General features: G+C 37.5%; 13 protein-coding genes across 13 annotated transcripts; 4 read left to right on the top strand and 9 right to left on the bottom strand.

Annotated features, from left to right (window-relative positions):
• Positions 1–48: 48 nt before the first annotated feature.
• On the bottom strand, positions 49–1,395 carry KQ657_002165 (uncharacterized protein; the record flags this gene model as incomplete). Its single annotated transcript, XM_043192937.1, is given in 2 exon segments — positions 49–1,379; positions 1,392–1,395. 2 exon segments carry the CDS (start codon positions 1,393–1,395, stop codon positions 49–51), a joined length of 1,335 nt encoding a protein of 444 aa, XP_043051325.1.
• Positions 1,396–1,454: 59 nt separating this feature from the next.
• KQ657_002164 (DNA helicase) lies at positions 1,455–4,103 on the bottom strand (the record flags this gene model as incomplete). The annotated part of the gene is made up of 1 exon (XM_043192936.1): positions 1,455–4,103. The coding sequence occupies one exon, from the start codon at positions 4,101–4,103 to the stop codon at positions 1,455–1,457; it is 2,649 nt and encodes an 882-aa protein (XP_043051324.1).
• A 161-nt stretch (positions 4,104–4,264) lies between these two features.
• Positions 4,265–5,965, top strand: MTC6 (uncharacterized protein; the record flags this gene model as incomplete). The annotated part of the gene is made up of 1 exon (XM_043192935.1): positions 4,265–5,965. One exon carries the CDS (start codon positions 4,265–4,267, stop codon positions 5,963–5,965), a length of 1,701 nt encoding a protein of 566 aa, XP_043051323.1.
• Positions 5,966–6,161: 196 nt separating this feature from the next.
• On the top strand, positions 6,162–7,073 carry PHB2 (prohibitin subunit; the record flags this gene model as incomplete). The annotated part of the gene is made up of 1 exon (XM_043192934.1): positions 6,162–7,073. The coding sequence occupies one exon, from the start codon at positions 6,162–6,164 to the stop codon at positions 7,071–7,073; it is 912 nt and encodes a 303-aa protein (XP_043051322.1).
• A 69-nt stretch (positions 7,074–7,142) lies between these two features.
• Positions 7,143–9,875, bottom strand: KQ657_002161 (uncharacterized protein; the record flags this gene model as incomplete). Its single annotated transcript, XM_043192933.1, has 2 exons — positions 7,143–7,929; positions 8,260–9,875. 2 exons carry the CDS (start codon positions 9,873–9,875, stop codon positions 7,143–7,145), a joined length of 2,403 nt encoding a protein of 800 aa, XP_043051321.1.
• Positions 9,876–11,637: 1,762 nt separating this feature from the next.
• SMI1B (Smi1bp) lies at positions 11,638–13,516 on the bottom strand (the record flags this gene model as incomplete). Its single annotated transcript, XM_043192932.1, has 2 exons — positions 11,638–13,071; positions 13,508–13,516. The coding sequence occupies 2 exons, from the start codon at positions 13,514–13,516 to the stop codon at positions 11,638–11,640; spliced, it is 1,443 nt and encodes a 480-aa protein (XP_043051320.1).
• Positions 13,517–14,379: 863 nt separating this feature from the next.
• On the bottom strand, positions 14,380–15,493 carry YST1 (40S ribosomal protein uS2; the record flags this gene model as incomplete). Its single annotated transcript, XM_043192931.1, has 2 exons — positions 14,380–15,078; positions 15,410–15,493. 2 exons carry the CDS (start codon positions 15,491–15,493, stop codon positions 14,380–14,382), a joined length of 783 nt encoding a protein of 260 aa, XP_043051319.1.
• Positions 15,494–16,353: 860 nt separating this feature from the next.
• Positions 16,354–17,586, top strand: SMM1 (Smm1p; the record flags this gene model as incomplete). Its single annotated transcript, XM_043192930.1, has 1 exon — positions 16,354–17,586. The coding sequence occupies one exon, from the start codon at positions 16,354–16,356 to the stop codon at positions 17,584–17,586; it is 1,233 nt and encodes a 410-aa protein (XP_043051318.1).
• A 222-nt stretch (positions 17,587–17,808) lies between these two features.
• Positions 17,809–18,495, bottom strand: TIM23 (protein transporter; the record flags this gene model as incomplete). The annotated part of the gene is made up of 1 exon (XM_043192929.1): positions 17,809–18,495. One exon carries the CDS (start codon positions 18,493–18,495, stop codon positions 17,809–17,811), a length of 687 nt encoding a protein of 228 aa, XP_043051317.1.
• Positions 18,496–19,482: 987 nt separating this feature from the next.
• Positions 19,483–20,987, top strand: KQ657_002156 (uncharacterized protein; the record flags this gene model as incomplete). Its single annotated transcript, XM_043192928.1, has 2 exons — positions 19,483–19,816; positions 20,416–20,987. The coding sequence occupies 2 exons, from the start codon at positions 19,483–19,485 to the stop codon at positions 20,985–20,987; spliced, it is 906 nt and encodes a 301-aa protein (XP_043051316.1).
• A 25-nt stretch (positions 20,988–21,012) lies between these two features.
• Positions 21,013–21,780, bottom strand: GLO2 (hydroxyacylglutathione hydrolase; the record flags this gene model as incomplete). Its single annotated transcript, XM_043192927.1, has 1 exon — positions 21,013–21,780. One exon carries the CDS (start codon positions 21,778–21,780, stop codon positions 21,013–21,015), a length of 768 nt encoding a protein of 255 aa, XP_043051315.1.
• A 287-nt stretch (positions 21,781–22,067) lies between these two features.
• On the bottom strand, positions 22,068–23,189 carry SGT1 (co-chaperone; the record flags this gene model as incomplete). The annotated part of the gene is made up of 1 exon (XM_043192926.1): positions 22,068–23,189. The coding sequence occupies one exon, from the start codon at positions 23,187–23,189 to the stop codon at positions 22,068–22,070; it is 1,122 nt and encodes a 373-aa protein (XP_043051314.1).
• Positions 23,190–23,530: 341 nt separating this feature from the next.
• KQ657_002153 (uncharacterized protein) lies at positions 23,531–25,123 on the bottom strand (the record flags this gene model as incomplete). Its single annotated transcript, XM_043192925.1, has 1 exon — positions 23,531–25,123. The coding sequence occupies one exon, from the start codon at positions 25,121–25,123 to the stop codon at positions 23,531–23,533; it is 1,593 nt and encodes a 530-aa protein (XP_043051313.1).
• Positions 25,124–25,422: the final 299 nt, after the last annotated feature.

Below are 25,422 nucleotides of genomic sequence, written 5' to 3'. Positions count from 1 at the left end.
ATAACAACTTTCTTATTATGTTTCTATTATTACTGTATGTAAGCTCTATTATTTATAGTAATCAGCATTAAATATTTGTTTGAACCCAAGTCCAAAAATACCTCTAATCTTTTTAGGCGCAAACTTGGAATAAGCAACTAATACTGAAAAACTCATAGCAAACACAATGGCTTCTATTTGTAAGTAAAACTTGGAGTTTTCAGTTGGAACAATGGTTCCCAAAGCTCTGGGTGCCACAAATAACGCAAGTTCCTTCCTTCTTGACTTAGTCTCAACAAAACTACTGAATCCACAAGCAACACAACCACCTAATGTGCAAAGAGTAGTATCATAACGAGTTCTGGGAATTCTTGGAAATAGTTTGGGTCCTAATCTTGTACGTACAAGACAGACAGCATACCAGAATAATCCAATAAATGATCCAAGGAAGCATGAAGACCTTATAGCTGATATAAGAGCACGAATCAATCGGAATTTGAGCTTATTCTTACTGGGGAAGAATAAACCAATGAATTTAATTGGTCCATATATCTTGAATGCGAACTCGAATCCTCTTACAAATCTCCATAAAGCATTCAATTCACAACTTTTTGTCTTGAAGGAATGAACCATTTCACAATCTAATGGTTGCGTTTGCAGAAAATCTCCTAGCTTAGGGTCTCTCCCATATTTAATAGCATACTCTTTAAGAAATGCTCCAGCAGGCAAATCTTCACCATATTTTAATTTCCCCTCTCTAAGATATCTAAGAGCAATCTTCATTTCTGGGTCCATATTAGCAGCAGATGTGATCCATGAGCTATAAGCAGGAGGAAGGGCGTCAGGATTATAAAACCATGCGAACATTATTAATGAGCATGACCCAATAAATAACGCTGGATCTCCGAACGACCTTATGCTAGCTGGAAGAATCTTATTGAAATAAGATGAAAGCACTGTATCCAAGGCTCTACTAAGTACTAAAAGAGTTAAATCCAAGGAATAGTATCTACTCTTCTCAGTCACGTGCAATTGATAAGAAGGGAATGCCACCATTGATGTGATAAAGGATGCAAGAAATGTTGCCAAAAAAAGCCTTCTAATGGGTCTCTTAAGGGGCAAATAACTCTTAACCATACGATACATTGGGATCTCAAGAGCATTAATCCCAGCTATAAGATAAGCAGAAAACATGGGGAATTTCCGGGGATCACATGCCTTGATAAGTGCTTGTAGAACTCGTTCTGCCATCTCCTTGTACTTCTTTCTCTTCATGCCTTTTAATACCAACCCCAATACTCTTGGAACTGTTACATAGAGGTACGCGATCAAGAAGGCTTTAAATGCCGGTCTTCCTACACGTGTCTTAGCAAATGCTAGCAATCCCCGTATCTTAGCGTCTTTAATGGAACTCATCAATAGCTGTCGAACACTGGAATCCAATGGAATGCAATGCATGAAAACTGAAGTGTTGCTTATGATTCTTCAGCCCTAGATTTTTTGACCGATCGGTCCACGACATAGTGGGGTGCATATCGTTTAGTTGGTGCTCGGGTGTCGCGCATACCAACACAGGCCTCAGTGGATTTTACAGTTGATCTTATTGGGACATATACTGGGGCTTTGCTTGGAGCGGAACCGGATTTGAACGATGATTTGGGTGGGAAAGACCCAGAATTAATTCGAAGATGTTTGTTGGGCATTGAGTCGTCTTTGTTCCCTCTGGGTTTAACGTTAGCCACTGCTCGAACTGGGGTGTATGATGGAGCTTTACCCGCTGGAGGTCTTGTAAACAAAATGAAATCATTTGAAAACCTGTTTTTGTTTTTGCTTTTGCAATTTTCTTCTTCGATTTGTTGCGGTAAACCATCCTCATTGTGATAACTAGTTTGGTACTCTTGACATAACAGTAGTGACTCTGATGGGCATGTACTATTGCACATCTCAAACATATGGACCAATCTCTGAGGTTTTATAAGGATCTCGGGATGATATGACACCATATGACTTGGTATAAGATCTCTTATAAACCTTGAAACTTGGGCATTAAACGTACCAAAACTATCCACTGATGATAAATATAATAGCCATTTAGCTCTAGTGAGTGCAACATAGAAACAACGACGTTCTTCATGGATAGCCTCACCTCTTTCGTCTTTAACACTAAAACGAGAGGGAAAGATCCCCTCTGTCAATCCTGGAACAAATACGATTTTCCATTCAAGTCCTTTAGATCCATGGATTGTTGATAACGTGATGGGTTTCAGTGCTTTTTCAGATGAATTTTCTTTTTCATCATCCGATGTTTGATAAAGTCCAATAGAATCAACAAACTGAACAAGAAAGTTCCCATTTAGTTGTGTGTCAGCAATAGCAGCAGCAGCATTATCATCATCGTCGTCATCCTCTATTTCACTTCCAATCCAATTATCCATAGAAATATCCTGCGGTATGAACTCACTGAACACAGTACGAACTTCATCAATATTGGCCTGTTTCTCTTCTTCTTCCTTGAAAACAATATTTAATTCAAATACTTCGATCACAGTATCAAAATAGCTTTGCAATAAGTTCGAACGTTCAGCAGCAGCATCTTCAATTGATTTGATTTGATGTTCTAATTGTTGAAGCTCTCGAGTCAAGAATTTCACTCTATTAATAAACTGTTTAACGGCATCTCTTGCCTTCTTGGTCTTGATGACCTCTAAGGAGATCTGCTCGATCATCTCGAGCATTGTACCTTTGAAAGAGATATTCTGTGCTCTGGTTTGTATGTTTGATATACTGGAATCACCAACACCTTTTAATGAACTTAGACATCGGAAGATGGCTATGGAATCATTGTGATCGGCAATGACTCTTAAAGTGTTGACTACAGTCATCACTTCACTTCTATTCCAGAAAGCTCTTCCCTTCAACATTTTATAGGGTATTGATTTCTTTGTAAGGGCCTTTTCAATTACTCTTGTTTCATTACTTGATCTCACAAGAATGGCAATATCTGTTCCCTGGATGGGTAACTTGAGTAGTAGTTGATCGATTTGAAACGCAATCCATTGAGCTTCCTGATCACTATTTTCACATTGAGCATGGGTAGCTTTGAATGAATGGTTTAGGTGAGATTTAAGAGTCTTTTGATGCCGACCAGAAGCTTGTCTCATAACTTGTTCAGATAAATTAAGAATTGAAGTTGTAGACCGATAATTTTCATTTAAGGTGATGATATCACAATCTAATGATAATGCTGATTTATAATGATCCTTCATTTGTTGAAAGTTAACGGATTGAGCTCCTCGGAAAGCATAGATGCTTTGATCAGGATCTCCAACAACGGTAACGTTATGTAAATGCTTACCCAGACCTTTTGCTAGTTCAAACATGAGCTTCAACTGTATAGAGTTTGTGTCTTGGAACTCATCCACCACCACATGTTGTATAAAGTTCATCACTGGATATTTAACCAATAACTGATAGCAATAAAGTAAGCAATCATCAAAGTCAAACCGTTTATTCCTATTCAACTCGTGGGTGTATTTCTCATAAAGAAACTCAAGTACCTTATTATGGTCCTTTCCCCCTCTTGACGAGTACATGGTGGAGGATATGCCTTGGGCCTTCAATGAAGAGATTTGTTTCCTAACCATTGAAGCATTGACCTTCTGCTTATCGCTGACGAAAGGTAACCAGTCAGGATGGTCACTATCAACTAATTGAATTAACTCGTCGATCACTGCTACATTATTGACTATTTGATTCAACATACCCATTGAATCATTCTCATCAGCTACTCTATAATTTGATAGTCCTATCTTACCACCATGGATACTTAATATTCTATAGCAAATACTATGGAAGGTACCCATGTATAAACCCGAAATATCTATGTCTGAACTTTTCAACATTGACTCGAGACGTTCCTTCATTTCATTCGAAGCCTTCTTGGTGAAGGTTGTAACCAATATGTTGTGCGGCTTAATGCCATGCTTAACGATCATGTAAGCTACCCGAGAACACAACACTTTGGTCTTGCCTGTTCCTGGACCAGCTACCACTTGAAGTCTGCCATTGATAGGAGCGGTAACTGCTTGTGTTTGACGTTCATTGAGTCCGTTTAGTATGGACATGGGTACTATATAAGAATAGTTGTAGTGGGAACAAAATAATCTCACTAATAAATATAACAGTACTACAGTACTTACAATAGTACTATACACCGCTGCTACTGCTACAATACTGCTGCTATACTACACTACTACACTACTATACGCCTTAGTACTGTTATGATATGACACCCTGGATCCTTCTCTTTCTATTGGTACCAGCCTATACACTAGAGAATTGGCCCTCGTTGTCTTCCATATTAACTGTGGTTCAAAGATCTCATAGAGACGTATCCAAAGATGTCCCTAATGATCAAATTGGTACCTTTGGTGTTTCTCTTGGAACCCAGCTCTTTGCTAGAAAAGATTATAGCCCTGATGCTTTGGTCGATTTTAGAAACCTCCTTAATGTTGGTACACAAACTTTAATGGTGGATTTATATTGGAATGGTGCTACTCAGATATGGCAGTTGTGTCCTGCTCCTTACCCGGCTAATACTACCTATACTGATGATACGATTCGCCTTGAATGGAAGGGTAAAACTTATAATTGTGATCCGTCACTTACCATGGCTTTGATGGTGAAATCTATGGTATCTTACTTCGGCGATACAAACAATGTCTTACTGGTGAACATCATCAATTTAATAATCAATTTGAAGGAAATTGACTTCAGTACATCCAATAACGGTACTGTTGCCTCCAAGGGAGATCTTTCGAAATACATACCTCAAACAGGCTCGATAAATACTTATGGTAATTCTACATTGGTTGATACCTTTGCGGAATTCGGAACTTTGGCTTTCACTCCACTTGATCAAGATATCTTCAATGGTCTACGTGATGATAGTTTTTATAATATTTCAGGTACCTCTACACCTTCTGTCTACTACCTAGCTTGGCTTGATCTTAATAGAGTTGCAGTGCGTATCGCAGGTAACGAGGTCAAGGACAATTGGTACAGCTATAACATAACTGAGACAGACAAATCTGTCATCTTCTTCCCGGAAAATCCTAATGCCATGATGGTAGCAAGTGTGACCAATGAAACCGTATTAAACGAATGTACGACGTTATTGAATAATATGGGGAACATTCAAACGTCTCAGCTTGTGGATATGGCTACTAAACAACATTTCAAGTTTATACTTGATGATGATACTGACAGTTTTAATAATGATTCCTATACTCGGTTCATTAGTTGCGGATATAGTCCTATACTTAATGCAAAGGAGTATTCGATTAGTAATTTCACTACTGGTGAAGATGTTCGTTCACAAGATTTAGGGGCTATAATCAACAACTTTTTAGCCCGTACATTTCTCCTCACAGAATTAACTGACGTTGATGATGAAGAATCAATGAAAGCTGCTACAAGATGTGTTGTATTCGTAAGTGATCTGTTGTCCAAAGTGGCCAATTGTTACAATCAATATCCTTACGCTTGTCAGAATATATCCAATCCTGTCGATTGGTTTATAGGAGATGATGAGAGAGAGTATTTCGATGCCTATTCGGATGCTTGTCCTGAAGGTTATCAATTCAGTGTACCTCATCTGTTGGTTGAGTTGATCAGTATGAGAAATGAAATTCATAAAAAGAATATCTCGTATCCAGTATGGGTTGACATCAATGATATCACGGTTAATCTGTGCTTCGTTTCAGGAGGACCATATGCTAATTGTCCTTATCAAGAGACTGTTAGTAAGCAAAAATTGGTTGGACTCATTGCTCCTAGTTTTGTTGTTGGTGCTGTGATTTTGGTGTTGATGTTTTTGGAGAGGTTCTTTAGAACTAATCCTATTCAAACTCGTAGGAAAACTTATTGGAGACGAAGAGTCCTTGAGTTCAATAAACTACATGAATATGAAGGTGTTCCATCGTGATAATACAGCTGGTTAGTATTATAGTAATGATGTACATATGTGTGGCCTGTAAATTTAATTTTCGCGTGTCTCTACCAATTAACAAGGGCAAAAATTAAGAGAGTCAAAAGGACAAAATTGTTGATCACCCAACCAACCTGACTCTTCTTCTTCTTCTTCTTCTTCTTCTTAACCATCTAATCAAAACTACAACATCATGAGTAATCAGAATTGGAGTCGTTTCCAAGAAGAAATGAAGCGTAGAGCTACTCAGGCCGCAAGATCCTCGGGGGGACCCAAAGCTACACCTCCAAGAGGACTTTTAGGAGGAGTTGGAGGGCTTTTCGTTCTTGGTGGTATAGCATTAATTGCACAAAATGCCTTATTTAACGTTGATGGTGGTCAAAGAGCCATTATTTATTCACGTGTTGGAGGTATTCAACCTCAAATCATTTCAGAAGGTACCCATTTCATTATACCATGGTTTCAAAGACCAATCATTTATGATGTACGTGCTAAACCAAGAAATGTGGCCTCATTAACAGGAACAAAAGATTTACAAATGGTTAATATCACTTGTAGAGTATTATTTAAACCGGATATCGCTCAGTTGCCCACCATTTACAGAACCTTGGGTAGAGATTATGATGAGAAAATCTTACCATCAATTGTTAACGAAGTATTGAAATCAGTGGTTGCTCAATTCAATGCCTCTCAATTGATTACTCAAAGAGAGAAAGTCAGTAGATTGGTGAGAGAGAATATGGTTCGTCGTGCTCAAAAATTCAACATTGCTTTAGATGATGTTTCCTTAACTTATATGACATTCTCACCTGAATTCAGTACTGCTGTGGAAGCTAAACAAATTGCTCAACAAGATGCTCAAAGAGCTGCTTTTGTTGTTGACAAGGCCATTCAAGAAAAGCAGCAATTGGTGGTTAAGGCCGCTGGTGAAGCCAAATCAGCTGAATTAATTGGTGAAGCTATTAAAAAGAGTAAAGATTATGTTGAATTGAAAAGATTGGATACCGCAAGAGAAATCGCCGGTATTTTGGCTTCTTCTCCAAACAAAATCTTATTGGACAACGAATCCTTATTACTTAACACTACCTCTGATGCTCGTAAGTGATGATAATAATACTCTAACACTTGTATATAAAATATATTTAATTGAAACGAAAATTGAAACAAATTTTGTTTAGTCAAAAATAGAATTAACGATATTTGAACCAATTGATGCACCAGCACCGAAAATAGCTGCATTTCCAAGTTTACTACCAAACTTCTTGAAATGACCTCCATGATGACTACCACTTTCTTGTTGAACCACAACTTCTTGGTTTTGGGGTTGTGGAGGAGGATAATAATTAGTTGATGGTGGAGGATAAGGTGCATTATTATTGTTAGCATAAGCAACTGGTTGGCCATATTGAGGTTGATACTGAGGTTGATATTGGACTTGATATTGGTCTTGATAGCCTTGATTTGGTCCATAATTTGGAGCTTGCATTTGTGTGTTTGATGCTACCGGTTTCTCGACAGATTCATATTTCGGAGGTGCCGCAATTCTTTCGTTACTGCTTCGTTTAAAGCCTTCTTCATATTCACTTTCCGAAATCTTTTTAACATAATTAGCAGGGAAAATACCAATATGTTCTTTACCATCGTTCTTCTTAAATCCCTTCCACCAGCTATCACTTAAGACTTCAGTAATCTTAATCTTATCTCCTTGTTTCAAATTGATATCACCAGATTCTTCTGATTGGAATTCATATATGGCTTCACAGTACCCCAAGTTATCAGTAGTGGTAGCAGGGGTCTCATTGAGATGAACTTTAGCAACTCGCTTCGACAAATCATCTTCTGTTGCTGAAGATTTCTCCGAAGAAGAAGAAGAAGAAGAAGAAGAATTCACTCCCAACTTCTCAACTCCCCATGGTTGCATATCATTGGTGTATTTGGGAGGCAATGCACCCAAGAGTTTACTATATAATTCTTCGGTGATAACCTCTGAATCCCTCAAGAACTCCAACTCAGTCTTGACTGTAGTAAGAGAACGGTTAATTAATGGACCCGACATTGATTATTGCTTTACTTCTCAAAGATAAGCCCGCTATTAGCCAAACTAAAGTTTCTCACCCTTTTATTCTTTTGATTCGAAATTAAGTGGAATGAATCACAAGGGTGTGGTTAGGACATATCCTGCACATCATTTGTCGGTACTGCTTGTCTAACTCTGGAGTCTATAATTTTATGTGCTCGGATTGAGACGAGGCGAAGCACACAATATTTTCGATGATTTGTCTTATAATTACCTTATTAGATCACCGGTCTCATCTACCCCTTCTACTAATTCAATAATACTGCTTTGATAGGAACCTTTACCAAATATTTGACTTGAGGGGGTAAATTTTAACAGTGAACTCCATATCTTGTAAATGTGAATAGTTTCATCATTGATTGCTGTGCACACAGAACAACCGTCGGGGCTCAGACATGCACTCAATGTCCTGGTGTTAGGAGAAGCTGACACTTCTTTAAGATATTGCATATTGGGATAGGAAAATACTCGAAGCATGACGTCTTCTTTTCCTGTACTGAAACCAAAAGTAACCACTAATTCCTTTCTTATTGTAGACCAGAGTATTGAGGTTATCTGCCAATCAGTTACAATTGTTTGAAGAAGGGTGCCACTTTTAGTATGCCAGAATCTAACATTTCTATCTTTACTTCCACCACCAGAGGCAAGTAATGAGGTTGACCACGGACAATAGGCAAGTGCTTTGACTGCTGCAGTATGAAAAAGTGTATGTTTAAGTTGAGGGTGATCGATTGATTCAATGTCCCAAATAGTACATTTATTATCGTTTCCGCCTACTGCTACCTCCTTGGAATCCATGGAGATTGCTATGCCACATATTTGTTCACCATTGGATTTCATTCTACTCTGTTCATGAAACAGGTATTCGTTTTCTCTCCTATTAATCTGTAATATCAACACTTCGCCCCTTGCATCACCAGCAAATATAATATCCGAGCTTGGTGACCATTGAAGACAATATACACAATTGTTTGGTAGTTTGATTGACGTTAGAATCTGATTGCTTTTAAGATCTCCTAATGCAATGACTCCATTCAATGTAGCGTATGTGAAATAGGAATGATTTGAACAGGCAATGGCAGTTATCATCCCTTGGTGTTCCATGGCAATTTCATTAACTTGATTATTAGCACACCAAACAAATATTCGACTCTTAAGCCCTACAAGGATCTTCCCGGTTGATTTATTCCAGGATATTAAGTTTGAATAGAAGTCATTCCGTAATCCTGGTGCTTGAAGAATAGTACTTGGATTCAATTTTGCAACCACATTCTGACGAGGTTTCCTGAGTGACGTCAGCGACGAAGACGATGGAATCAGACAAACAAATTCTTTCTGGGAATCCTGGTTGAATTTATCAGACATAAGAGGAGATGGCTTCCTTGGAGGACTTCTCTTCTTGGTAGGAGATACTGGCTTTGATTCGTAGTTCAATACCCGTTCTTGTTTTTGAAACCCTAATGCATCAGCAATATATGTACGATGAGTATCAGAACTTTTGGGTGTTCTTAATTCACGACTTGAACTTGAATGAGATGCTTGTTGGGATGACGTGGTGGTGAACATCAACTCTCTGTCGTTACTCTCAGTACTACTATTTGTTCTTACTACAAAGGGGTTGAATGCATCTCCTCTTAGTGACAAGTCAGGTAGAGTATGGTTGTTCACTGTAGAAGAGTCCAATGACAGTTCATGGGATTGTAATGGTAAAAGCGGTTGAGACCAAGATCTTCTGAATATCTGAGGCGAAGTTGATCTTGGTATTAATCTTGATTCATGTTGAACCGAAGTTCGTAGGTTTGGGGTGGTGGGATGATTGGACCCTCTCATGGTTTGGCTGCAAAAAGAGTACTTTATCAAAGAAACAAAGTGAAGAACTAACCAATGTAGCAAAAACAAGATTAGATTAAACAAAACCAAACAAGATTAAATTAATCATTCGAATGAACTATGGGATATTTGTTACACCAAGAATAGAATCAACACCAGTTGGCGCTTTATAAGGTTACTTTGTACTCCCCTCGTCAGATTGTTAAAGTAACCATTTTTTCGCGTTCTGCCCGGACAGACAATTACTTCGACGAAGTATATTATGGTACGCACTATAAACAACAATATGTATAATGTAAATAGTAGCTCACGTTACACTGTACCACCATCATCATAAACTACAAGTGATATGTTAGTGGTGCAAGATAGACAACGATTGCTCAAACAATCGCTTGTCAAAGGCGTATGTACAATTGGATTCATCAGTTGTTCAGTGTACATTCATCATCTCGTTAAACTCAATGTCAAACAGCCCTTCATCGATGAGATCTTCCATTTACGACAAACACATACTTATTGTCAAGGACTATGGAGGGAATGGGATTCCAAAATCACCACTCCACCAGGGTTATACATACTAGGAGTAGCATATGGAAGAACACTCGAGTTCATCAGTGGAGTCCAAGGTTTATGCTCGGATTATAACGTATTACGATCACTTAATCTTTTAGGAGGAGTGGTGGTCTTACCATTGGTGGCCAGAGCCATGAATCTGGGATCTCGGTATTGGAGTATCAACATTGCATCACAACCATTACTATTCACATACTATTATCTATTCTATACGGATATTTGGTCCACGATCTTAATTATGACTTCATTGATGCTAGTCATCAAGCGACCTTTATGGGGTGGGATCACTACAAGTTGTTGGTTGAGTGCGGTGGTAGCATTCGCCAGTTTATGGTTTAGACAAACTAATATCATATGGTTGGCATTCATAGCACTGGTGTTCCTTGATAGTCGCATCCAACCCAGAACTAATGATTTGGTCAAAGTTGCTATAGAATTACCCAAAGTATTGCTATCCAATTGGAAACTGATTCTTCCCTTTATTGGTAACTTTGTTGCCTTTGTTGTATTTCTTAAGATAAACGGAGGCATCACTTTCGGAGATAAGGAAAACCATCAAGTTAATGCTCACTTAGTACAGATCTTCTATTGCTTCACTTTTATTAGTTTCTTTACCTGGCCAGTATGGCTTGATTCAAGAAAATTAAGAAGGTATTTTATATTCTTATGCGGTGGTGGAACCGCACTAGTAATCTTTAATGCTATCACATTATTTGGTATCAAATGGATCATAGAGACCTTCACCATCGTTCATCCCTTCTTGTTGGCTGATAACAGGCACTTTACGTTTTATATCTTTAAGAAGATTCTCAGCAACAAACGGAGTTTTCTTGTCACTATTCCAATATACCATTTCTCTACTTGGAATATCTTTGATTGCTTACGAGGTTCTAGAAGATCGTCATCGTTGGTTATAGTGGTATATTTTGTCGCAACCATTCTCACATTGGTGCCCTCACCTTTGTTCGAACCAAGATACTACATCGTACCACTTGTTGTATTCAGATTTTTGATCCAACCAGTGGATTCCTCCAGACATGTACTTGAATTCATATGGCTCAACTTTATTAATGTCATTACCCAATTGATATTCTTCAATTACGAGTTTACATGGGCCAGTGAACCTGGTCTGGTTCAAAGAATCATTTGGTAACATCATGTCATATTTTGTTTATACTATCATATTAAACTAGTCATCATCATCATCATCATCATCATCATCATCTTCATCGTCTTCATCATGTGCAATGTCGTTATACGTTATTCCAATAGTCAGGGACTTGGAATACTCCAACTTGGGTGACCCTTTACTGGTTACTAGGGTGGTATCATCACCAGTACTCGTTCGTTCCGTAGCATTACTTATTCTTGTTGCACGACGAATGTCTAAGGAACCAGAATTCAAAGGAGTATTCATTCCATCAATTGATGATAAATTTTTTTCAATTTCTGTATCAATAGAATGCAAATTAAGACTCTTCAAAGAATCATAGTTTCTCTTTTTTGATTGTAGGTTTGCAAGTAAATTCTTGGAATCATCATCGAGTTCTTCAACTTTTTTTAAACTCTTGATCCAATTATTTATACTTCGTTCCTTCAACGCTTCCAAATAAGGTATTTCAATACTATTGTTGTGTTGTTTATCCACAAATACCAAATCTCCTTCTTGACCCACAATCATATCCAGATCTACCGATTTCTCAGGACGTTTCAAATCATAATTTCCTATTTCCAAATCATTAGCAAAGATTAACAAGAAATCACCCCAATTGTTAGCTACTTTGAACTTGGTGTCAAATTCTCTACCAAATAATATCACCTGACCCCAATTTCCAGGACCATTAGGAGGTGGGGATAAATCAATACCTATATAGTTCCCTACATCATCAGAAATCATTGGGATCCATTGGGGATGTGCAAAACTTTGATGAATAGCTCCAAGAGGAACAGAATACTGTTTGGGAAGCTTACTGAAATCAACTAACAGAATAGATTGTTGACCTAAACCTTGACCAGTCTCGACTTCTTCCATTGATTTAGAAGATCCAGGAGTTGTAGCTCTTGACTCATTATAGGAAATTAATAAATCTGTAGAACCACTAAGTTTTTTATTCAGGGCTGATTGAAAGGTATGAGTTGAAGATAATTTAGATAACTTGGAGTCAGCAGCAAACAGTTGATTCACAACTTTGGCTACTTTCCTCCAAGTCTCTGTTTGAACCAAGATCTCATCTAATGACAAAAGTTTAAGTCCAAATAATAAACCATAAATCATATTATCAACTCCAAAATTCAGTTGTCCATCAGTTAACTTGTAGAATTCTATAACACAGGGAGGTAATTTGATATTTAAATCCTTCTGGAACTCCTCCAAATCGTTATCTGTACACTTTCCCTGTAATGTTTGTAAAAGATCGGGACATGTCTTCGATAACGAATGACGTATATGACGCCATGCCAATCTTACTTCATGAACACCTTCCATTCCACTACTATCACCAACTTCTCCTTCTCCACCACCGGACCCTAATTCATGAGAAGAACTATTCTCTTGGCTGAATAAAAGACTGGTCTCGGGTTTATTAATTCTATTGAATGATTTCCGAGAATCATACTCGGAGTACTTATCGCTAGTACTTATGGAGTAAAGGAACTCCAGTACTTTATTCTTGAACCCCATAAAACGCGTTTATCTAAACAAGCTGGATAACTTAAGTGTGATGGAATGCAACAGAACACTAAGAAAGGAAAGCAAAGGCAAGGAATAGAAAGCAAATTGACCAGACACGTTGCGGATTAAAAGAAACAAGACCCTGGACTGTTTACATAATATTTCTGTGAAGGCTTTCCAAATGCCGGTTAGTTTTGTGTTTGTTGTTGATGTATGTCTTTATCGGTGTTTCATCCCCATTGGGTTTCAAGGCGGTGCTACCAGATATTAACACGAAGTAATGTACCGACAATTAATTCCATTTGAGTGATAGTGGGTCTCAATGGAGTTATTGGTTGGGATTGAACTTACTTAGACCTACACTCAATCCATTTTATAGTGAAGATACTAAGATCATCATAATAGAAGTTTAAGTCATTTGTGAATTCTTATGGTGACCAAATCTGTGCGTAGTCTCTTAAGTACTTACAAATGCTTTATTTACTTGATAATACAATCTCTAACAATATACTGAATACACTATCAAATGTCATTCTGTATAGATATATCCCGGGCATGAAGTGCACTGACCATTGATGGGCCAACACACGATAAAACCGGGATCATTTATCTGGGAAAGACCTCCAACTTAAAACAAACCATTCCCAAAAACAAAACGATAAAGTAACGACATAAACTAAGCCCAATACAAAAACCATTACGATGTTTGTACTTATAGTATACATCAGAATCGACATAGGGTGCACTTTCCAATGTCTGCCTTGCATAGGTATTCAATCTCAGAACGAGATTGAAACCAACAAAACTGATAATCAACTACAAGAGTCTCAAATCAAGCGACTATGGAAAACGACTAGGAAAGTTTGGTTTATTAAGGCACTCATCCGTGGTAATCAAATATAGAGAGAAAAAGAATCAAAGAGATGAACTGATTAACTATGAGGAATTTTTTTCTTTTCAGTGATGATAAAACGTCCGGGTAACGCCTTCAGTGAAAAATTTAAAGAACCTACAAGTTTATACTTGATTCAATGTTACTATAGGTTGAAAGTTTATTATATAAAATGATACGTGACATTTAATAAGATACAAATATACATATGAGTAGAAGGATACCCCCATCAATCAGAGACAGCAAGTTATATAGTTTTTTTTTGTATTAAATGGCAAAAATACTTTCAGAAAATTGCAAACTCCTTCCCAATAAGCTATTTTTTCTATTTTTGTCGTTGTTTATATGAATGGAGAGGAAACAATTGCTTACCAGTTGGAAGCAGCAGCATCTTCAGCAGCAGGAGTAGCACCAGAGTCAGCCCAGTCGACATCTTCGGTTTCACCGGCCCATTCAGAAGCTTCAGCAGCTGGAGCTTCTTCGGTTTCTTCGTCACCAGTCTTAGCTTCTTCAGCAGTGGCTTGTTCAATTTCTTCAGGGTCTCTGTAGAAGTACAAATCGGGCATAACAGACCATTCGGTGGTTCTGTCTGGGATGATACCTCTCAATCTCAAGACTTCTCTGGACAACAACCACCAGATCAAACCAATAGAGTGCTTACCCTTGTTGTTACATGGAATAGCAACATCAACGTATTCGGAAGGAGAGTCCATGTCAGTCAAAGCAATGACTGGGATGTTGACGTAAGAAGATTCCTTGATAGCTTGGGAGTCAGTTCTTGGGTCAGTAACAACAACCAATCTTGGTTCCTTGAAAGAACGGGTGATGTAGTTAGTGAAGTTACCTGGGGTGAATCTACCAGCGATTGGGGTAGCACCAGTGTGAGCAGCAAACTTCAAGACAGCTCTTTGACCGAAAGTTCTGGTGGAACAGACAGCAACATCAGAAGCGTTAGGAATAGCAGCAATGATTCTGGCAGCCAAAACAATCTTTTCCCAGGTGTGGTGGATGTTGATGATGTTAACACCATCCTTTCTGGTCTTGTAGACATAAGGCTTGTTGTGAACCTAAAACAAAAACTTGTTAGTTAAATGGTCTTCCAATTGATTGAATTGAATTATTAATCATTATGAATACGAATAAGAGAGAATCCACATCATTTATAAGCTTGGGATGAATAGTGATGAATATTTTAAATTTAATGTAATTGGATCATAATTTCGGTAATAAAATCGTTGAACAATTTCAACATATATTACCAATAGCCAATTGCTGGACTATTAAAAGTAACCATTTTAATACTATTAATGATCTCAAGTATTTAACCCACTTATACTCATCTAAATATATTTTTGACTGTGATTCTCTTTATTTGTATTGCAATTCTTTAGTACATACTTGAACGTTCTTGGAACCCAAGTGAACGTTGGCAGCCAACAACAACTTAGCGTCTTCTGGAGTCAAATCGAACAAAGCAGACATCCTTAGTTACCTTCTATGATATGAATATAAGAACTAGCACTAAAAGCTTCTCTTCTTTTCTATGTAAAATAAGAATTTATCAAACTGAAATTTTTGCTGAAAATTTTTCCCACTCACAAGGTGGTCCCTATGCAGAGTGAGTATTAGTGCAAGAGTGTACTAGAGGGTAAACGCGCTACCATACTCATCTAACGATAACTGAATAGGGTCTTTGTGTCTTAAACATAAAGTGTAGCACGTGACACTATATACGATTTTTGTAAATCTGCGATTGGTAGCGTCGGGAAAAGCAAAGGAGGGGAGAGGTGAAGCACGTCACATACTGTAAGAAATTTAGGGCTTTTAAAGCCCTAATTTAGTACACGTGATAATTTAATTGTTTTATGTATTCAAACTTGATTTAAAGTATAAGGCTATATATACCGTATATACAGTAAACAGGAAGCAAACCTGGCTTTGAAAACTCATTTTTAAATGGAAAGAGAATATACTACGACTTGGTGTAATTCCTTTTCTACGTGGGAAACAAGCACGTATGCATTATAGTAATTTCGTAAAGAACTAGTTCAAATTCATTAATTGTTGGTGTGACAGGAAAAGTGAATTCAAAGCTTTATGAGATAGATATTATTACAGAGATATTAATACATAGATATTATACTTCTTAGAGAGTACCACGCAAAAAACAATTCATAGACACTTTAGGAAGATCATTACCCCAGATATAATACAATTAAATAAAGTCGTGCGCATATCAACTATGAGGTTTGTGCGATGAGATAGCTATCATAAAGCACTAGTATGAGTGTTGCTAGACATTCAAACCAACACAATCATAGAGATACTCTCTCATTATAATCATGTTCCGTCAACTATACGCGGGTAAGCTATGCCTTGCACCTATGGTTCGAAGCGGAGAACTCCCCACTCGACTTCTCGCGCTCAAGTATGGGTGTGACTTAGTGTGGTCTCCAGAAATAGTAGATAAGAAAATGATCCAATGTAGACGAGTTGAAAACTCCGAATTGGAGACTGTTGATTTTATAGAACCTAAAGCTGATAGGGTTGTTCTTCGTACCTATCCCAAAATGGAAAGGGACCGATTGATATTTCAAATTGGTACTGCTTCACCCGAATTAGCAGTTGAAGCAGCTAAATTAGTTATTAATGATGTTGCAGGTATTGATTTAAACTGTGGATGTCCTAAGCCATTCCTGACTCATCTGGGTATGGGCCAGAGACTTTTATCCAACCCCGAGCTATTGACGGCTATTTTGAATGCTTTGTATGACAAAGTTGGGAAACCAAATAATAAACCAATCAGTTGTAAAATTCGATTGATGGACTCTGTTACTGAGTCTTTACAGCTAATTGAAACCATTTGTCGAGATACCAAGATTTCCAATTTGACTATTCATTGTAGGGAACGGACAATGAGAAACCGAGAACTTCCAATCAAATCATATTTAAAAGAGATCATTGCAATTGGTGATAAATATGGGATCAACATAATAATTAACGGGGCAGTTCTTAATAGAAATCAATTTGAACAATTACAAAAATATTTGGACAATTATACCATTGGTGCAATGATTGGAGAAGCAGCTGAATCCAATCCTACAGTATTTAGTAAGCTTCCTAAGGGATTTAAACAAGTGACTAAGGAATTTCTTGAGTATTGTGTCAAATTTGATAACCAACCACTGAACTCAAAGTATATATTGTTGAATCAGATCCCACCAAAAGTACCTTCTCACAAGAGTTTTTTGTCGTCCAAATCACATGAGGAAATGCTTACTTTGGTAGAGGGACTTGATGACCAAGAGGGTAGTAAAATCTTAATCAAGACTTTACAAAAGCCTAAACTATTTACACCACAAGAATTTGAGGCTAAAGAGAGTTTCTTGAACATTGACGAATTTGAAAATATTCACAAGGATATCGACAGATCACAGATTCAAGGTAAAGGGAAGAAGAATAATAATAACAAGAAGCAACAAAACAAGGGTAATGAAAATGAATTTAATGTTGATTCAAGGAAAAGAAGTATTGAGACTAATGATCCAACGGTAAAGAAGGTCAGGGCACAATAAAGGCATAGAATTAGATAGAGAAACATATAACCACCCTCCATGTCTAAACCTACATACGTACGCATTAATTAAATCATCAGCATCAACGTGCCAAAACATACAATCGAGTATTGACTATATACAAGTTCGTCATTCATCATCTATAAGTCGCCTGAAATAATACAGAACAGGACTATCAAAAATATATTATTCAAGCTGGAACGACAATGATCCCCTTAATCCTTATTGTAATGGTTGTTCGTGTTGTTGCAGTTGTTGTTTTTGTTGTTGTTGTAATACAGCTTTTATACCACACCACGCAGCAGCACCACCTGCCATCATGGCTGTCGAGTAAAACATTGGTTTGAGACCAGCAGAACTCTTAAATAAAGCACCTGCTAAAGCACCGGCACCAACAGAGTTAACATCATCATGCTTACCTCTAATTGCATCTAAGCTGGAATCAATCAAGTTATAAGTCAAAGCCAAAACACCAGCAGAATTACCCAAGAATGGACCTCTCTTGGTGATATGATTCAAAATAGTATTTAATTGCAACTTTGGAGTAGCATTTGGAGGTAAGTTTCTAACACCTTCCTGGAACCCATAAGCACCTCCAACTCCTAAACCTAACAAATAAACAGCACCTGTACCGTAACACAAATCATCTGTCCAATTTCTGGAAGGAATTAAACCTTGGGCTCCTTCAACAGTGGTTAATTGTTCATCCTCTAAATCCATATACTCTATGCCCTTTTCTAAACCACTCAAGGGGTGTAGAGAGGCCGAACTTAATACACCAGGACTGTTCAAGATTGTGCCAACATCGGCAACTTGAGATGGATCAAATCCAAGTTTCTCTTTCAATGCAACTGCATCTTCTTTTTCCTTTTGTTCAGGTGTCTTGCTACCTCCAAATATCCACGACATATTGATCTATTGGTTGGATGTGTTGTATTTATATATGCAAATGGGAGAATGGGTAAAGGTGGCAAATGTAATCGTTTGATGGCTAATTTAACCCCTTAAATTAGCAATTATCAAAACCAAAAAGTAATGGTAAATAAATAGATAAAACCTAGAGTGTCGGCTACCACTGTTTCTTATACACCTATAGGTCTTAAAGGCGCAAATCAAAGTTGGTAGTCAGTGTTTGCGTTATCACCAATGATTGTGTTCTGAAAAATTTTCATTCAAAAGAGACTAAATTCAGGGTTACCCGGACACAGAATCCATAAAGGTCACACCTGAATTGGTCATAAGAGTACCAATTTAACTTTCAAGATGAGACATAATAGTAGCTATAAGTATGATATGACTTGTCGAATCGTATTGATGAAGTTTGGTTACGATTGTAATAATTTTAAGGGTGAATTCATGGTATTTGTAGTGAAAAACCGTTGAGGATTCAGAGCTGTTTCTTTGTGTAGATTCCTTATAACTAAGCAATGCAACACTACTTATATGCGTACGTTAGTTGTTAATGGTTTTGCCTGTCATATCAATGGTTCCTTAAATTATGAATGAGAACCCTCCGTTGTGTTACTAGTTGGAGTTACTCAAATGCTAAAATTAACTGCTATACATTCATCTTTATGAAATAAGCCATCCCCATACGATAGCAAAGCATTAGGCATGAATGAGTAGCCCTGTAATGCTCTAATTACTTAGTCACTTTCCCCAAAGCTCATATAAGTGGACACCAAGGCTCGAATGGATCTTAAGTTCTAGCTAGACCTTAAGGTTAAAGTCTCGGAGCGTGACTGAGAATTGAATTATATGCCAATCTTTTCTGCTACGTTCCTTAACCTTAAGATTCATCCATTTATAAGAAGACCAGAAAACCACTTCAAAACACATTGAACTTGTTAATACTTTTTATTCAACGCTTCAATCATCCAAAGACCATTGCGTATAATGGGTGGCTCAGTGTACTATGACTGCAACTCATCGTTTGAATCTTTTGCAGCCAAAGAACCAAGCTCGTTAACTACGGCTGCGGCAACAATTCAAACTACAAAACTGAATTATCTATTAGACTTTCCTAAATACATGCCACCACATTTGGATGCGTTGATATTCTTTGATATGCTACAAATGAGTACTAATCATCGAATGGATATAGAGGAACCACAGCTTCCAAAGGTTAGAACCAACACAAATATGGCTACTTATGCTCATAAATTGTTCATGTACAAATTCAGATTATGTAATGCTTACAATGCCGTACGTAGGCCTAGAGACCCCTCAAGTTATGCAATTTTGAAGCATTCGTATGATGAGTGTCTCAGTCAACATGTTGCTGTAAGTTTGGTAAGACAGAACACGACATTGAGGATTAAAAGAAGACAGACAAGAAATACTTAGCATAATTATAATAATTCTTATAAGATGGGCCCTTATAGTTTTGTAGAAGATTTTTAAGGTTAAAAATAATGTTTCATCAATTTTCACGGCTTCATCAATTGTGTGGTAACTTCTTCTACTTGATGCAACTCTTCCCCAAGTTATTACTCTGCGCTACCAACATCTCAATTTAGGTAACGTTGATTTTGGTATGACCAATAAAGAAGTACACCTTCTGGAATCCAACAAGAGGTATTGGTTGATCTGTTAAACCTCTCATTCTAAGCCGCCCCTACCATCATTAATTGCTTAGTTCTGGGTAAATACCAAGAAGAAACAGCGCTTGCAAAATGAATGAACACTCAAGGATAGATGGCAGTCCGCATATCAACCGAAGCATATCTCAAGACAAGCAAGATCAAGTCCAAGATCAAGACCAAGACCAAGACCAAAACCAAAATCAAGGAGTCCCATATGTGCCACCATTGAATTTTTCATTAGTAGAGGATGGTGTATATAGGTCTGGGTTCCCCATGCCAATCAACTATGAGTTCTTGGAACAACTCGGATTGAAGACCATAATATATTTAGGGGACTTGGGATTAGAAAAGAAGAAGAAGAAGAAGAAGAAAGATAAAGAGAAAAGTGAAGATAAAGATAAAGAAAAGAAAAAGAGTGACAAACATGGAAGTCTTGAAATCTTTGAAAATTATAATAAATGGATAGCGACAACAGACATTAAATTCCATCATCTAACTATAGAATCGTTTCAAGAACCTTTTAACAACCCACAACAAATTCTTCAAGCATATGACAGTTATACAAAGGCATTACAATTGATTTCTGATCGAGATAACTTCCCTATATTGATCCATTCCAATAAGGGGAAACATAGAATAGGTGTGTTGGTTGGACTAATGAGAAAGTCTCTTCAAGGTTGGTGTATGAGTGGTATATTTGAAGAATATGAGAAGTTTGCAATGGGGAAGTCAGAATATGATTTAGAATTTATTGAACTATGGCAACCAGAGCTTTACATTAGTCTTGATCGAAAACCTGATTTTGTTAGAATATAAGAATAATCATAAATAGTCGTCATATCTAAAAGGAATTCTTCAATTCTCTTAACTTGGTCATGACTTCCAGTGGCACTGTGGTGCCTGTAGCTTTAGTGATTTGAGGGTCTGTTAATTTCATGAATGGATTAAACTTCAATTCATCTCCAATAGTGAAAATCCCAGTTGTAAACTCATGAGAATTGGCGTATTTCTCTAATTGATCCAATGCTTGATTGTTTAATACGCTTTTAGAGAATTTGACATTTGAACGAGTGTATTCATGACCAGGATACACTTTAGTGGTAGGAGGAAGGGTACCTAGTATAGAATTCAATGCTTTATCCATCTCCGAACCGGTACCTTCAAAAAATCTACCACAACCAGAAGTGAATAAAGTATCACCTGTGAAAACAGCTTCTTCACCAGTTTTTTGATCCTTAATATAATAACAAATAGAATCTTGAGTATGACAAGGAGTGTGCAATGCTGTGATTGACAAGTTATCACCTAAATCAATAATTTCCTTATGAGAAGGAGTATAAGACACCAAAGGAGAATCTTTACCAGCAATCACGGGTAAATCGGGGTGCTTATGATGGAAATACTTATTACCATCAGAATGATCATAATGATGGTGAGTATTGACAATGGCCTTCAATTCAAATTTAGGCTTCTGTTCCGCAAGATAAACTTCAATATCTTTAGGCTCAGCTGGATCAATGATCCAAGCATGATTAGAGGGATTATCAACTACCAAATAACAATAGTTATCACCTTTGCCCCATCTCATGGGAATTGCCTCAATATGCATCTTTCTGGTGATACTGGATATAGGACTTGTTAGTCTTGTGATGGTATTAAACATAAACACCGTGATTTAAAGTGTGTGGAGAGGGCAAATTGAAGGTGAGTCTAAGTGCGAACACTTGCGAAGTTGACATACAAATGAAGTCACGTGATCGGATTTCCTTGGAAGAAATCAGGGATTTAATCATATCATGAGTCACAAGAATACTTGAGTCGTGTGGTTGGTTGATTACGATACAGAAATGATTGTTATAGTGTATTGGCTTTGTGTATTGATCTGTAAAGACTTAATTAACTCCACCTTTTAGCTTCCATACCTTCTGGAGGAGACGTTTCGAAAGTCTTAGCTTTTGCTTCGTCCCAATTGGTAGTTAAAACAGTACCATTAGACTCAACATAAGATTTCATCATAGCTCTACGAGTATCATCATCCACACTATCATAAAGTCTTTGAAAGAATGCATTATCACCTCCAGCAGCTTCTTCCTCTTCGTCATCAACATTGAAGTTTGCCCAATCTATCTTCTTTTTGGAGGACGATGGATATGCTAGACTTGATGCTGCTTGTGTTTGAGTTACAGCGGGTTCGGTGGGTGTTATAAGTACTTGATTGTTATTCTTGGCTCCCTCTAATGAATTCCATTTCCCCCTTGATTGCTTCACTAACGTGATTTCAATCTTGGTTGAATAAACAGTGTAATCTGATTTTTCAGGATCAATACTTGCAAATAAGGGATCCATATTATAATTGTATTCTGATCCATTAGCAGTAGGAAAAGAAACGTGTACTGAGGACAATCCAAAATCTATTTCGATATCTTCTTTTTTGATATTCTTTGCAAATATCGTTACAACTACTGAATCTGATGTCTGGTACCAATCATCACGAATTTTCACCTTTAAGGGAGCATGTTTATTAATGACATCGACATTTGTAGAATCCATCTGTGCTGCTTGTGTAGTTTCTGGCTTGGAATCCAATTGATCTTTTTTGTTTGGAATCTCAACCGCTGGTTTAACATCAGCAATACCTGCCTTCTTTTTATCTGATTCAATCTTCATTTTCCATATGGCTAAAGCTGGTTCCTTGCAATTATATTCCTCAGCTTTGGAGATGTTAGTCTCTGCAAGAGAATACTCTTTCTGTGCATAGTATAACAACCCTAACTTATAGTAGCATTGTCCCATATCTTCTCTTTTGCCTCTTTCTTGGGCAATAGAAAATGCCAGACTGATATCACTGATTGCACTTTCATAGTTGTGCAACGATTGGAAAGCAGTTGCTCGTTTAAAGTATGCTTGGTAAGTCTTGGGTGACTTTGAGATTATCTCCGAAAAGGTTTTGACAGCCAGAAGATAGTCTTTGGCTTGGATTTCGCCATCTCCCTGTAGCAACAAGTTTGTTGTAGACATGATTAAAGTAGTGAAGCAAATGGTGAATTGATTTAGTGAGCGAACGGATTAATTAAAAACTTGGTTGATTCATGACTAAATGTGGGACACTTGCTTACGTAAACAATAGACACATTTGGCCCGATTTGGATTCAAACTTGGACTGCTTCAATTTAGCTGCACCGCTGTATGAACCTATTAACTTCTAAATTTCAATCATGAACAACTTCAAACACAATTGAATCAACAAATTTAAATAAGATTACTTTTGGAATTTACATTAAATTATTAATTATTAATTGAATTGATTATAAATAAAACACTAATAAATATGGCTGCAAATTTGCCGCGCTACCTACTGCTTACCAAAACTTTTGCCAGGTATTTTGGGCTGCAACGGTACGTTCAATGTTAGGTAAAAGAAGCCACAAGACAATCATACTAACATATAATGCAAGAAAAATTGGGAAAACCACAAAAGTACCAGCACTTTGAGCACCTAAACCAACCAAAAATGGAATAAGTGCCCCACCTGAACAACCCAAAGCAGTAATGATTGTCAATGATACTACCTGAATCTTTTTAGGAATAATTTGTGTAGATAAGGTGACCATAAGTGGATAATTGGGTCCAATGGTTACACCTGCCAAACTGACAAATACACCCGTAGCAATAACTGAAGGTATGGCCCAACATAATGTAATAAAAATGATACTGGCCAATGACACAAGTAGTACGCCTCTTCTTGCCCCAATGTACTTATGCAATGGTCTGGTAATCATAAGCCTTCCAATTGTGAGACCTGCCCAGAATCCTGTAGCCACATAACCAGCACTAACGTTTGCTCCTCTTGTTTTCAAGAGGAATGTAACAATCCAACCACCAAGGGCAACTTCAGAACCCTGATAGAAAAACACAAAGAATGCCAAAAACCAAGTCACTCTGCTCAGAAGTGCTTGTACCATCTCTTCCTTTGGGTTCTTTGATTTGCAAACTTGGGCATCTTGTCCTTCAATAATTGGGCCCAACTCGATGTTAACATCTGATTCTTCCGTAGGTGAATGTGGAGGGCGATGAACCACTTCATCATGGTCACCATACCAATAGCTCAAATCTTGTTCTGCTCCCTTAAATGCACAAGTAAGATTAATGCAATTAATGACCATTAATGACACTGAAATTAAATAAAACCGAGACCATTTGATACCTCTTTCAATCATAACAGTGGCAATAGTGGGTGATACTGTTGCTCCAGCACCATACATTGCGTGACAAAGCCCCAAGTATTTCGATTGCTTAGCTAATCTTGATAGAAATATATTCACTTCAGAAGCTAATAATGCCGAACCCATTCCCCCAAGGAAGAAGGCCAAAACCAAAGGAGGAAACTTACCACCTCCAGCTGCTGCTACAATGGAATGCATGATTGCAAACAAAGTGCACCCAATAATATAGGTTTTTTGTTTGGTACCAATCCAGTTTTGGATCTTATGAGATAAGCATGCAACAAGAATGTATCCTGCAGCACCTCCCATCCAGATCAATGAAACCACAGAATATGTAATGTGATATTGTTCTTCGATACTTGGAATTAATGCACCTGGAGCGCCATCATTCATTCCTAAGGAAAACATAAAAGCCATTATAGCAATGACTCTCCATTTGTTCTTTGGAGGGTTTGTGAGGGACATCTCCAACTTTTCACTAACCTGATGTGGAATAACACTTTCGGAAACATCAGCTGTTGAAGGTAACTGACGTTTAAGGGACGTATTTTCACTTGTGATTATTCTTGTATGAGTTATTCCGTCAGAAAGAGTCTTAGAGAAGATATCTTCTTGACTGTAACCATAATTCAAATGGGGACGATGCGGTGTACTGCTTGGGAACAGAAGTTCCATGACTGATAAAGGTTTGCGAGACCCGGAAGGTATACCTTCTGGTAATACAGACATCTGGAAAATTTCTAAGTTGATTCAATACTACAAAGTTTAAGAGTAAGATAATTGATAGAAATTACAGTCTTTATATATCAGAAGCATCTGCCTTGTTTTATCACTGTTGGCAAGAATGCAAGCCACGCGGGAATGACTTTTAGCAAATCAGAGTGACTTATTGGATTTTTTTCAATCTTTCCGATAATTTTGCTTTGCTCCCCTTATAATAAATAAATCTGCATTGAAACAATGGTTAGTAGATGACCCAGTTAATGGCACTTACAGTGGCATTGGGTAGAGGGATTTTTGAAATTGAA

Source organism: Scheffersomyces spartinae (genome assembly GCF_019049425.1).
Source record: "Scheffersomyces spartinae strain ARV_011 chromosome Unknown scaffold_2, whole genome shotgun sequence".
Taxonomy (NCBI): domain Eukaryota; kingdom Fungi; phylum Ascomycota; class Pichiomycetes; order Serinales; family Debaryomycetaceae; genus Lizanozyma; species Lizanozyma spartinae.
Note: the sequence above shows the minus strand (reverse complement) of the source record. Positions and strands in the feature narration are given on the sequence as shown.